Source organism: Schistocerca serialis, chromosome 11 (genome assembly GCF_023864345.2).
Source record: "Schistocerca serialis cubense isolate TAMUIC-IGC-003099 chromosome 11, iqSchSeri2.2, whole genome shotgun sequence".
Classification (NCBI taxonomy): Eukaryota; Metazoa; Arthropoda; class Insecta; order Orthoptera; family Acrididae; genus Schistocerca; species Schistocerca serialis.
Window position 1 is genome coordinate 169,009,955 of NC_064648.1, and position 14,759 is coordinate 169,024,713.

General features: G+C 45.8%; 1 protein-coding gene across 14 annotated transcripts in view; it reads right to left on the minus strand.

The window, feature by feature from the left end:
* Positions 1-14,759, minus strand: part of LOC126427252 (GDNF-inducible zinc finger protein 1-like) — a 122,434-nt gene that overhangs the window by 74,882 nt on the left and 32,793 nt on the right. For 11 of the 14 annotated variants that reach the window (XM_050089503.1, XM_050089501.1, XM_050089502.1 and 8 more), the window contains one exon: positions 6,056-6,181. The exons of the other annotated variants lie outside the window; for them this stretch is intronic. In XM_050089503.1, coding sequence (XP_049945460.1) covers positions 6,056-6,181 — 126 coding nt within the window. The remainder of the gene's footprint in view (positions 1-6,055; positions 6,182-14,759) is intronic. 14 annotated transcript variants of the gene reach the window in all.

Here is a 14,759-nt window from a genome sequence, read left to right on the forward strand (position 1 = left end):
GGCCATCCTATACTTGGGTAAATATGGTAATATACCAAATGAACGCATTTGTATCCAGGGGAACAGCAACCGTTACAAATTAATATTCTGGAGCAACCACAGGTTACATGTAGCTTTTGCTTTACTTTAACATGAATACAGAGGCTGTGCAAAAAGCTGTGAACTTGGCCACTGAACAACTCAGCAACTGGGCAAAAATCAACAGATTAACTACCAACACCAAAAAGACAGCTTCCATGAACTTTCACACAAGACAAAATGCAAATTCCTCTCAGCCATTTGTCACTATAAATAACCAGTCAATAGATACCGACACTGTTTTCAAATTCCTGGGTCTGTGGGTTCAAGATAACCTGAAATGGAATACACGTACAGGAAAGGTAAATGCCAGGATTTCTACAGGCTGTTATGCATTGAGTGTACTGAAAACATGTGCTGACCTGAAAACATTAAACAGTGTGTACTACGCTTACATACAAGCCCACCTAAAATATGGTGTAATATTCTGGGGAAATTCTTCAACTGTTCTTAGCACATTCAGAATCCAGAAGAGAGCAATGAGGATTATTACTGGGAGCAAACACAGAGACTCCTGCAAACCCATCTTCAGAAAGTTGGAAATCCTTACACCGCCTTGCCTCTACATTCTCGAGACTCTAAAATTTTTCAGAAACCACATAGTGCGAACTCACCCCAGAGTCGTGAAAAATAATGAAATACATGAATACAACACCTGGAAAAATGTAAACCTGTATGTTATACGTAAAAACACTCAACTGTGTAAAAAGGGAGCTTTCCACATGGGCCTCCAACTGTTCTACAATCTTCCCACTAGTATTAAGTCCCTCAAAGACAACATAAAATTTAGCAGAGCCGTGAAGTCATATTTGTTGTGTCACTGTTTTTACTTTGTAAATGAATACTTAGAACAGTAATCTTACTGTTTGGGTTAAATTGAAAACATTGAGCAATATAATACATTAGGATACTATAGGCCTATGTTAACAATCTTAAATGATATTTTCCGACATCTGCAACAGACTGTGTACCATCAGATCACATGGAATAAATAAATAAATACCAGTGTGAGCATCTTCAGAAATTAAGTAGCTCAGGGCCACATGTTACAAATATTTATTATATTTCCAGAATGAGATTTTCACTCTGCAGCGGAGTGTGCGCTGATACGAAACTTCCTGGCAAATTAAAACTGTGTGCCGGGCCGAGACTCGAACTCGGGACCTTTGCCTTTCGCAGGCAAGTGCTCTACCTGCAGAGCGAAAATCTCATTCTGGAAACATCCCCCAGGCTGTGGCTAAGCCGTGTCTCCGAAATATCCTTTCTTCCAGGAGTGCTAGTTCTGCAAGGTTTGCAGGAGAGCTTCTGTAAAGTTTGGAAGGTAGGAGACGAGGTACTGGCAGAAGTAAAGCTGTGAGGACGGGGCGTGAGTCGTGCTCGGGTAGCTCAGTCGGTAGAGCACTTGCCCGCGAAAGGCAAAGGTCCCGAGTTAGAGTCTTGGCCCGGCACACAGTTTTAATCTGCCAGGAAGTTTCAAGTTTCATTCATTATATTACTAGTTTTTTATATTTTTATGTATGACAGCGGCACTGCACATGGCCCAATACTCATAATGTGTCACCCTCGGCTATATAATTTCTGAAGACGCTCATGCTGCTCGACTGAAACATCAAGAAAATAAAAAAGTTACATGCAACTCGTTGAGTGTTCTAGAATTTTAGCTACTTAATATGTTTCAGACTTTTCTCCTAAGGAGATATTAAACTTTTTAATTTCCTCGATTAAATTTAGATGCCATAACTGTGATTAGAATTAAGAAATATTGGGACTACAGTGTGATATTGCCCCCCCCCCCCTGCTCCCCCCCCCCCCCTGCCCGCCCCTCGATATGCTGGTTGTGGTGACAGACTTACCTGTAACATAGTCCAAGATCTAGTTTAGGTTGTATGCTGATAATTTGGTTCCGAGACGGCACAACCAACGAATGTGCATGTGGAACATAAGCTACGGTAACAGACTGGTCTGTAATATACTGAGGTGACAGACACGGGATACCGATATGCACACTGACAGCGGTAGTATCAGGTACGCAAGTTATGAAACGGCAGTGCATTGGGGGAGCTGTCATTTGTAATCAAGTGATCCGCCAAAAAGGTCTCCGACACAATTATGGCTGCACGACAGGAGTAGTTGGAGCTAGATGCATAGGACATTCCATTTCAGAAATCGTCAGGTACTTAAATATTCTGAATCCACAGTCTCAAGACTATGCCAAGACTACCATTACCTCTCACCACGGACAACATAAGAACCTTCAGTTTCTCCTGGCGTATTTGTTGCTCGAACAGTCCACGGGTATACTGCCAGTTCATAGTGTCCAACGGGCACAACATTTTGGCGATCAGACACGTTGCCGTCGTCAGGTGCGCTGATGAACTGAGGTCCTGAGGGCGGGCGGCCAATTTAATCCCCTCCCCACGCAAGCCGCTCTCTTCGCCGTCCACGGCCGTGTCGCGAAGACGTGGGCATCGGAATCTGTCAGAGCTCAGTTTGTCAGTGCACCTGACGATGGTGACACGTCTAATCGCTGAAATGTTGTGCTCGTTGGACACTATGAACCGGCAGTATACCCGTGGACTGTTTGAGCAACATAGGAACCGACTGACTTCGCTCGACAATTGAGAGCAGCGGCAGCTGCAAAGAGTTGTCAGTGCTAACAAAGAGGTGACACGGTGTGAAATAACTGCATAAATCAATGTGCGACGTAAATCGAATGTATCCACTACGACAATGTGGTGAAATTTAGCCTTAATAATGGGCTATTGCAGCAGACGCCTCTCCTGGGCTCGTGAACTGCACCCGTCGTACTCCGGACGACCGGAAAACCGTGGCCTGTCAGACGAGTCCCGATTCCAGTCGGTAAGTGCCGACGGTAGGGCCGGAATGTGGCGCAGACCACGTGAAGCCGTGGACACCAGTTGTCTGCGAAGCACGGTGCAAGCTGGTGGTGGCTGCATAATCGTATGGGCTGTGTTTAAATCGAATGGACTGTAACCTCTGGTCCAACTGAGCCGACGATTGACTGAACGGTTACGTTCAGGTACTCGGAGACCATTTGCAGCCATTCACGGACCTAACATTCCCACGACAATGGGCCACCAGGCCACAATTGTTCGCAGTTGTTTTGAAGAACATTCCGGACAATTCGACGTGAACGATTTAGCCACCCACATTGCCCGACACAAATCCCACCGAAACTTCAGGGGGACATAATTGAGAGGTCAGTTGGTGCACAAAATCCTCGAGCCGCAATACTTCCGCAATTACAGATGTATAGAGGCACCGTGCATCAATATTTCTGCAGGAGACCTAGAACGACTCGTTCAGTCCGTGCCGTGTCGAGTTGCTGGTATCCCGTGACTTCATACACCACACTGTGTGCCTTAATACTTAACATTTTGTCATAAAACTAAAACAGCAGCAGGGCAACTTCACAAAACATATTGTTGTTGTTGTTGTTGTTGTTGTGCTCTTCAGTCCTGAGACTGGTTTGACTCAGCTCTCCATGCTACTCTATCCTGTGCAAGCTGCTTCATCTCCCAGTACCTACTGCTGCCTACATCCTTCTGAATCTGCTTAGTGTATTCATCTCTTGGTCTCCCTCTATTATTTTTACCCTCCACGCTGCCCTCCAATGCTAAATTTGCGATCCCTTGATGCCTCAGAACATGTCCTACCAACCGATCCCTTCTTTTTGTCAAGTTGTGCCACAAACTCCTCTTCTCCCCAATCCTATTCAATACCTCCTCATTAGTTACGTCATCTACCCATCTAATCTTCAGCATTCTTCTGTAGCACCACATTTCGAATGCTTCAATTCTCTTCTTGTCCAAACTATTTATCGTCCATGTTACACTTCCATACATGGCTACACTCCATACAAATACTTTCAGAAACGACTTCCTGACACTTAAATCTATACGCAATGTTAACAAATTTCTCTTCTTCAGAAACGCTTTCCTTGCCATTCCCAGTCTACATTTTATATCCTCTCTACTTCGACCATCATCAGTTATTTTGCTCCCCAAATAGCAAAACTCCTTTACTACTTTAAGTGTGTCATTTCCTAATCTAATTCCCTCAGCATCACCAGACTTAATTCGACTACATTCCATTATCCTCGTTTTGCTTTTGTTGATGTTCATTTTATATCCTCCTTTCCAGACACTGTCCATTCCGTTCTTCCAAGTCCTTTGCTGTCTCTGACAGAATTACAATGTCATCAATCTCAAAGTTTTTATTTCTTCTCCGTGGATTTTAATACCCACTCCGAATTTTTCTTTTGTTTCTTTTACTGCTTACTCAATATTCAGATTGAATAAAATCGGGGAGAGGCTACAACCCTGTCTCACTCCCTTCCCAACCACTGCTTCCCTTTCATGCCCCTCGACTCTTATAACTGTCCATCTGATTTCTGTACAAATTTGTAAATAGCCTTTCGCTCCCTGTATTTTACCCCTGCCACCTTTAGAATTTGAAAGAGAGTATTCCAGTCAACATTGTCAAAAGCTTTCTCTAAGTCTACAAATGTTAGAAACGTAGGTTTGCCTTTCCTTAATCTTTCTTCTAAGATACGTCGTAAGGTCAGTATTGCCTCACGTGTTCCCAATATTTCTACAGAATACAAACTGATCTTCCCTGAGGTCGGCTTCTACCAGTTTTCCATTCGCCTGTAAAGAATTCGTGTAGTATTTTGCAGCTGTGACTTATTAAACTGATAGTTCGGTAATTTTCACATCTGTCAACACCTGCTTTCTTTGGGATTGGAATTATTTTATTCTTCTTGAAGTCTGAGGGTATTTCGCCTGTCTCATACATCTTGCTCACCAGATGGTTGAGTTTTGTCATGACTGGCTCTCACCAGGCTGTCAGTAGTTCTAATGGAATGTGGTCTACTCCTGGGGCCTTGTTTCGACTCGGGTCTTCAGTGCTCTGACAAACTCTTCACACAGTATCGTATCTCCCATTTCATCTTCATCTACATCCTCTTCCATTTCCATAATATTGTCCTCAAGTACATCGCCCTTGTATAGGCCCTCTATATAGTCCTTCCACCTTTCTGATTTCCATTCTTCGCTTAGAACTGGGTTTCCATCTGAGCTCTTGATATTCATACAAGTGGCTCTCTTTTCTCCAAAGGTTTCTCTAATTTTCCTGTAGGCAGTATCTATCTTACCCCTAGTGAGATAAGCCTCTACATCCTTACATTTGTCCTCTAGCCATCCCTGCTTAGCCATTTTGCACTTCTTGTCGATCTCATTTTTGAGACGTTTGTATTCCTTTTTGCCTGCTTCAGTTACTGCATTTTTATATTTTCTCCTTTCATGAATTAAATTCAATATTTCTTCTGTTACCCAAGGGATTTCTACTAGCCCTCGTCTTTTTACCCTACTTGATCCTCTCTGCCTTCACTACTTTATCCTCAGAGCTATCCATTCTTCTTCTACTGTACTTCTTTCCCCCCATTACTGTCAATTGTTTCCTTATGCTCTCCCTGAAACTCTGTACAACCTCTGGTTTAATCAGTTTATCCAGCCCCATCTCCTTAAATTCCCACCTTTTTGCAGTTTCTTCAGTTTTAATCTACAGTTCATAACCAATAGATTGTGGTTAGAGTCCACATCTGCCCCTGGAAATGTCTTACAATTTAAAACTTGGCTCCTAAATCTCTGTCTTACCATTATGTAATCTATCTGATACCTTCTATATTACATAATATACGAGTCTGTGATGAGTATTTTGATGCATATTGTTTATATACTTTGTACACACACTATCCAAAATGCAAAGCGGCCCAACCCACTACAGCAATATTTATTGTTAATACAGGCACAGATTAAGTTTCTCACGAGTTCCTTCTTTTGTTGCTGCGTACTTTGATACGTTACACGTGTCTGAAAGTTGTCCTTCTCGATGGGATCTACAGAACACAATGGATGAATTGGGAAAAATGTAAAGAAAAGGGATGCGTTCTCACCGTGTCGACCGCTGTGAAAGCGTCCAGTGGTTCTTCCTTGACGGGAACACGAGGAGACGACAATGTGGGCAGATTATTAATGTTCACGGGTGTCAACCTCTCAGAATTGGTTCGTGTTTGTAGAAACTGTTGATATAAGAACAGACAGACGAATCATCAACTCCATATAGAACAAGTAAACTAAATATTGTAACAAAGATTAAAACCAAATCACATAGCTTTCATAACTATGAACTGCCAGTAGACATGGATTTATCATAATTTTGTTTCGATTTGACCGAGTACGACCAGTCACACGTACTTCCGAGAGGGCGAGGCTTCAGATAACACCAACTGAGTTGCCTCGTATTTGCAGGTCACTTGTATACGACCTAAAATGAATGATTAAGATATTTTGGCTCAACACCCCATTTTTGAGAAACCACATCTGAAGTTCACCACACGCAAATCGCCTCAGAATTGACAGAATCGAATAGATAACTGAAAAACTGAGCATTCTTCATCATATGCGGGTTTCACACACACATATCTCCATAGAAATCAGGAAAGGAACTATTATGACTGCTGCTTATGCACCCAAAAGGTGAACACTGTACGAGGAAAGTGACATTGTCGTAGCAACTACAGAGCAGAGAACCCGCATTTGATTTTCACATATACGCTGCCCTGAAAATAAAAAAGAAATAGTACACATTGAAAGACAAAATTGATTTTGATCCAATGACGGCATATGCCACCTGGGAGATAGTAGATGTACGTAGATGTACCAATAACGGTTTGAATGTCATCCGCCAACAGACAGCATACCGGCATACCGGGGCACTATCTGCGTCTACCGTTCGACATGGAATGCTCACACCCAGAAGGTTCAGTGTGGTGCAAATGTGCGAAGCAACTGAGCCACGGAGACAAACTCGAGATTACTACAGCCAACCGAGCAAGTTTCAAAGGGGTCAAACTGTGGCCCTCTGAGTAACGGGATGGTCCTTTTGGAGAATTACGACACAAGCCGGACATGGTGCGTCAGTCGTACAACGATGCCGGTATCAGTGGTCACGTGAAGATTCTCACGTCTGTAGATGAGGTTCCGGACATCCACACAACACAAGACACTTGCCACGACGGTCGTACTGAGAGACCGCAGCTACCACGACACAGGTGAGTGAGCTTGCCAGCCCAGACGAGTCGACACGAATTGCTGCGAAATGTCTACTAGCAGTGAGATTACGGACCCGCACATCTCTGTCCCGTCTTCCACTCGTCCCAAAGCGTCGACGTGCACGGCTCCACAAGTGCCGTCAGAGGATCGCTCGGAAGACGGAACGGCGCGCCTCGGTCGTCGGCGACAAAAGCGTGTTCTGCCCGCAAGTGAGTGACGGTCATTTGCACGTACCACACAGACCCGGTCAGTGTCGTGTCGTACAGCGTATTCGTCGGAGACACACCGGGGCCACTGCAGACCTCGACGTCCTACGTCCCACACGGATTTCTGCGGGCATTTGACGCAGCATCGCTCGTCTGTTAGTGCTGACAACTACATAAACACTGCTGCTCTCAGTTAAGTGAAAGCTGCTGACCACTGCCTCGTCTGTAGTGAGAAGTAGTGCCCGAAATTTGGTATTCTCAGCACACTTTTGATACTGTGGATCTCTCAATACTGAGTAAGCTACAACTCTCGTTCACATTTCAGGTTTCTAGAGAGCACGGTAACGCACTCGGTACACGAGAATGTTGTCGGATCCATTCTTTTTCCGTTCTCGCAACAGGAAGGTGATATGTTGTTCCACCAGAATAATCCTTACAAAAACACTGCGCTCGGGGAACTCGATGTGCTCTGCGAGACGTGCACCCCTGGCCGGCACGATCTCCAGACTCGTCTGCAATCGAGCAGGTGGGGGATATAACGAGAGGAGAATAGACTCTCGGGAGTCGTCGACCGACAACTCTTACAGAACTACACGGACAGGTTGAGCAGGCGTGGCACAACATATCCCAGGACAGTATTCGCTCTCTGCACAATTGACTGGATGCCACAGTCGGCACCTACATTGCCACGTGCAGAGGCTACACCATGAATTAATACGGATGTTTCGGCACGGGTTAATGTCTGGTACCCAAAAACTGCTCTGCTACTGATCTGTAAATGTCATCATTTTATGTACTCCATATGCACTGTTGCAACAATGAATCTTGAGTGAATTTGAAACCTCTAAAAGCATCTACTGGTATTTTTTCCGGCAGTGTGCGCTGCCGTTTCTTTGCCCCCCCCCCCCCCCCCCCCCCAATTCTAAACTAGTAGTAATAGGAGGTTTAACAAAAGTAATCTAATAAGAAATAACAACATAGGCAAACAAATTTCTCAAACGACTTTAATTAGTAAAGAATTAAAAATTTAATCCCGGGTTCTTTGCAACAGCTCTTTTACTCACTCCGTTACGTGTCCTCAGTTTCCTTCAGAGAACTACGCGGACGGTACTTGCCGTAATCGTTCGAAGCGAACACACTCGCAGCACCGAGAATATGTAACAACTGCAGTCTTCATGAAACTACATTGCTCCTTCCGAAGATTTGGCAGAAAACAAATCTTTGTTGACATTTAAAAATATTTCTGTTTTGAGAAATTACTTTTGATGCTTATCACGCACTGCCTGAAAAATCAATGCTGAAAGTTGATCACGAATTAAGCTGCCAATTATCACTGCAGCCGTGCAATTCCTGGTGCAGACTGCAGTTTCGAAGCGTCGACCTTCGATCGTGCGAGACAGTTGATTTTTGTTATCTGTCGACATGCCGTCACACATTACACTATTAGTTTGTCCACTGCAGGTATCCAATATTAGACAAAACTCGTTATCAGCAATGTATGGGTTTACAATGTTCTCAAGATACTGAATTTGTCAGTTTACTAGATTTGGAGCAAGTGACAATTTTTCAGCAAGTCAGTTATACGATATGCCGAGGACCAAATTAATCGTCAGTTTCTTAAAAGCACGAGAAAACTTTATACGACAATTTTTTGGATGCTGTGCTGGAACATTGTGCCACGTATGAAGCGGTGGTATATGCTGCTACTCGAGGTAGTGACATGTCCCACTTCCTTTCTACTGTGCCGTGAAAGATGTGTAGGAACCTTAATTTACGGTAGTAGTGACAGAGGAAAGACCTTATACTGTGCGCACAGTTTTTATTTATGCGCAGATACGAAATGCAAATGTGAGTACCGTACAGCCACGAGGCACAATTGAGGGCGAGTCTTTTACTGGTGGGGAGGAGCCGTTTACACTTTGACGTCGCAACTTGGGGGTCCGTGGATGCCGACGAAGCAATGGCTGTTGTTCCAGAGAAGATGGTTTGAAGTGAGTGGATTAATTACACATGTATGTCTTGGTTTTTGTGGATAATAACAATCTGTCAACAACTCTGCTTATTAAAAGCTCAAATAAGAATGTTTAACTGGTATGTTAAAAGTATTATTGGGACTGCCAAAATACGTAAGGATTTTGAAAAGTAGCAGTTATGTGGTTTTGCAGCGGGTAGCAAACGTAATCTTCCATTATCACAGTGGTTTCCTTTGGACCAGGGATCTCCAAACTTTTTAGTCCACAGGCCACATTGACTTCCCACGAAGTCATAAGGGCCAAGATCTACCAAGTGGGATTGAAGCAACCTAGCACTCCACGATCACTGTATTGTAAGGCTAAAGGAAAGATGAAATCGCAAAAATCTAAGGTTGTGGAAACAGCTAAAAAAAAAATATTTTATACGATTTGCTTGCTATGTGTAATTTACAACATAATCAAAAGAAAGTGAAACCTCGCTTAAGAATCATCTTCCATAATGATTGATTACTAAGGCTAGTGGCCGAAGTGGCGTCTATTTGAAAGACTTGCACCAGACTCGTGCGCAGAATAAAATGCAAAGAATTTTTTTACTTAAAATGTTTTCGTCAAACTAGTGTGTTAACTGTTGTTTTTTTTTCACTATCGGACGGAGAACGGTCTGTCTGTTTATTGTGGTTAGCCACAAGTTTAACCACGACCTTCCGCTTCGTAAAGATAGAGCTCCGACAATGTCGCGGTGTATCGGTCGCGACAGGCCTCGAAACTCAATTGTTGGCAGTATAGGTACCACCTCAAATATTTGGGGGGCCAGATACCGGGGACGTCCGGCCAGCTGACACGGGCCGCGGGTCGTAGTTTGGAGACCGCTGCTTTAGACGGAAAAGAAGTTCGGTTTAGCTACGAGTGGCAATGCACGGCACGACCACAACATCGAGGAGTGACAAGAGTGCATAAAGGGAAGACCTGGTGGTAATTACAGACATACGACTGGGAGATAGACGTACGACTGGCAGATCACTGAATTGATACTCCAGTTAAAAACTTCCCAACAGAAAACAGCAGTGGTAACATTCCAACGAATGTACAATTTGACATATACTACCAACTGTGACAACCATTAGTTTCTCTCCGTTATGCGATAATACGCACAGATTGCTCCTATTCGCAGAAACCGTACTCTGAATTGTTTTCATACAATAGGCCTTAAAATTCTAATTCTTCACTAATTCGTGCTGTCTACTTTCTTATAACTCCTTATCGATTTATTGTTGTATTAACCCTCCTATCACAACCCATCTGGATGTGAAAAAAACACAAATGGGAAGAAAACAACTGCCAATTATGTCCAAGAATCTAACAGTTTGTCTGCTCGGTGGACCTTTTTCTACACGTCTGCCCAAATTTTGCACCATTCGTACAACAGTATTGCTAGCAGCAACACTGTGAGGGTGCAAATCAGGTTTCTTCAAATAGACACTGTAACAGCTGTTAAGTGTTAGTTACCTCTGATATCGCACACGGCGAGTTCACGTCAGTGAAGAACGCCTTCAAGACGAGTCAGATGCTACTATCGACACCCCGTCGAGTTCGGACGAGGTCGCGTAGTAGGGCTACGAGGAGCCGGACGATCCTCCTGCGCTATTGCAGTGAGACCCGGCAGGAACGTAGCCACTGTGACGACTGCTGACACCGGCGGTTACGAGAACGTACGGTCGCAAGGAGACCGGATCGCAGACGGTCACACGGCACTACCAAGAGGAGAGACCGTCGTGTTCAGCGTGCGGCTGTGGCGGGTTGTTCTCGAGATACGGCTGCAGCCTGAGCAGCAGTCGACACCACACTGACACAACGAACTGTCGCAAATCGTTTACTCGAAGGTCAGCTCCAGGGCAGATGCCCTGCAGCGTGCATCCCACTGACATCAAACGCCACTGTCTACAACTTCTGTAGTGTCGCGGAATAGTAAAGAGTCGGAAACGCGGAATATTGTCAAAGTTTCGTTCCCTATGCTGAGAGCCAGAAGCAATACGTTAGCCGAGAGGTAGGAGGATTTCACATATATTGGAATGTGCCGTCATGCAGGGGCAACGGCCGGGTTACACACAACGGGTGAGAGAGAATTGCTTAGCGCGCGGGTTCGTGTCAGACGGAGACTTTCGTAGAGCGCGAGACAGAGGTATAGCGTCAGCTGTACTGCATTTCGCAACTTTGGGTAAGTCGGCCGCAACGACACGTGACTCTGTTGCGAGAACACCTGAGGGACGAGTACTACAGATGAATCGGCAGTATAAGTGGAACGAATGCGGTCATTACAAACGAGCACGACGTCAGGACGTCGCTCGTGCTTCCTTTAAATACGCCAGCTTTGATAGCAACGAGGCACTCTCACTCGCAGTCGCAGTTAGATGTGTACCGGGTCGCTGCGTAGCGCACAGCTCGGTAATCAATATGTTAATCTTTATTGAGCAGATTTCGCAGTAACGGCGGCCCGTCCGGCAGCAGACGTGAGGGGACAGTACCGGCTCCGGTCCTCTCTGCTGCCGCTGTCAATCGGTGACCCGGGATTAGCGGACATCGCGGCAGACTCGCGCGCCGCCAATGCCGACCGCACCGGTGAGCCGTCGGCGAGATCGTGCGGGGCCCAGGCCCCGCGCATCCGCCGTCACGACCGGGTGAGCCGACGACGCCGGGGGACTGCGGCCCGTTCCGCCCGTCCGCCGCGGACGAGCCACCGGGAGCAGCAGGGAAGAAGACGGGGTGGGATAGAGTACTCTCCGCACTACGAGAACGCCTCTCGTGCAGACACCACCGGGACTCGAACCCGGAGCCACCTGCCGTCCGCCGCCGAGCGGGCCGGCCAGCCGAGTGCCGCCAGCCACGCGCAGCCGGAGTGAGGGCATTCCTTCCCTACGTCACAGCACGCGGCACTGCGCTAGCGAGACTGGTGCGGCCCGGATCTGGTGTCGTCGCTACGAGTCAGCGAGGACTCGGGGAAGGTCGTCGATATCGATATCACATTGTACTCGGCAGAAATAAAGGTGTTACGAATTAATAATGTTTCTTTGGCGTTTCTGACGCTTCTACAGTCATTTCCTAGCATCCTGAGAACTGGAGAGGTCACCGCTCGGCCATCCAGTCCACCGTAGGCGACCAGGACCACAGGGGTGCCTACAGATTTGGTGTCAGAAGTGGTCGTGTCCACCGCCAACAGATTTGGTGTCAGAAGTGGTCGCACCCACTGCCTACACTTCAGTAGCATCGAGTAAGAACCCATCAGAGGGCAGGCAGGGGGTGTGTCGTGTTTTCCAATCGGAGCCGGTTTTGCCTCGGCGTCAGTAATAGACTGCTGTCGGTCAGGGACGGCCTGCAGCCGACCTGTGTGCCTGCTCGACACGTCGGACCTACACCTGGTCTAGGGTGCGATTTCGTACAACAGCTGGAATGTTCTTGTCATTATCCCACACACCCTGACTGCAAATTTGTACACCAGTCTGATGATTCGAGCTGTTGTGCTGCCGTCTGGTCGAATCCTGAAACTGACAGCAGTGAGATTTTTGGGAAAATTTTAAGTGTATATCGACAGGATAGGCAGGTGTGGAATAGAGGTGGTGTATTTGTCACAGTAGACAAGAAAATCAAACCAGCAAGGTAGAAATTGAAGCTACATGTGAAAGTGTCTGGACAAGACTCAGTATGATGGGTGACCATAAAATGATAACTGGAACCTTATATCTCAATAGATTCATTTTCTGATGTAACCATAAAATTTACAGAGAAGCTCAGTTCACTTGCATGTAAGTTCCCCAGTCATACAGTAAACATTGGTGGAGACTTTAATCATCCAACAATTACTTAGGAAAACTGCAGTTTTGGCAGAGGTGGGTGTGACAAGACATTCTGTGAAACATTACTAAATGCCTTCCCAGAAACTATCTGGAACTGATAGAAACCCACTCATAATGGAAATATACTGAATCTAATGGCAATAAATAGATCTGCTCTCATATGAAACTTCCTGGCAGATTAAAACTGCGTGCCGGACCGAGACTCAAACTCGAGACCTTTGCCTTTTGCGGGCGTGTGCGTGGTAGAGCATGTGCCCACGAAAAGTGAAGGTCCCGAGTTTCAGTCTCGGTCCGGCACACAGTTTTATCTGCCAGGAAGTTTCAAAATCAGCGCACACTCCGCTGCAGAGTGAAAATCTCATTCTGGAAACATCCCCCAGACTGTGGCCGGCCATGTCTCCACAATATCCTTTCTTCCAGGAGTGCTAGTTCTGCAAGGTTCGCAGGAGAGCTTCTGTGAAGTTTGGAAGGTAGGAGACGAGGTACTTGCAGAAGTAAAGCTGTGAGGACGGGGCGTGAGTCGTGCTCGGGTAGCTCAGACGGTAGAGCACTTGCTCACGATAGGCAAAGGTCCCGAGTTCGAGTCTCGGTCCGGCACACAGTTTTCATCTGCCAGGAAGTTTAATATCGGCGCACACTCCGCTGCAGAGTGAAAATCTCATTCTGGAGACCTGCCCTCGTCGAGGAATCCACATCGAAACTGGTATCTGTGACAGTGATGCAGTTGTGGCAACAATGATTTCCAAAGTACAAAGGATGGCTAAAAGAACCAGAAAGGTATATAGGTCATTAAACTAGATAAAAAATCAGCAGTGTCGTATTTCAACGTGTAACATGAAACTTTCGGCGGAGAACAGGAGCTCTGGGCCAAGTTTAAAAGAATAGTTGATCGTGCACTGGACAGATATATACCCAGTTGACGAGTTCGTAATGTGAAGGAAGCTCCACGGTATACTGTCACTGTAAAGAAACTTATGAGGAAACCGAGATTACTGCACGATAGGTGTAAAAGGAAGCATAGGGCTATAGATAGAGATGCACTAAATGAAACACATTTGACTCTAAGAGTGCAATGTGTAACATTTTCAATAACTACCGTAGCATAATACTGTCAAGTGATCTTTCACAGAACCCAAATAAATAGCAGTCATTATATTGTATTGTACGGAACTGGCGACCTAGAAACGACGGAGAGGCTTTGTCCCTGTCGTAGCCCTCAGTGATTCACAACACCACGACAGGCTACGGCAGTCCACTCACTCCACCGCTGCCCCACATCGAACCCAGGGTTATTATTCGGTTCGGCCCCCAGTGCACACCCCCCCCTCCGGGAACATCTCACACCAGACGAGTGTAACCCCAGTGTTTGCGTAGTAGAGTAATTACAGTGTATGCATACGTGGAGAAAGTGTTTGCGCAGCAATCGCCGACATAGTGTAACTGAGGTGGAATAAGGGGAACCGGCCCGCATTCGCCAAGGTAGATGGAAAACCGCCTTAAAAGCCATCCACAGATTGG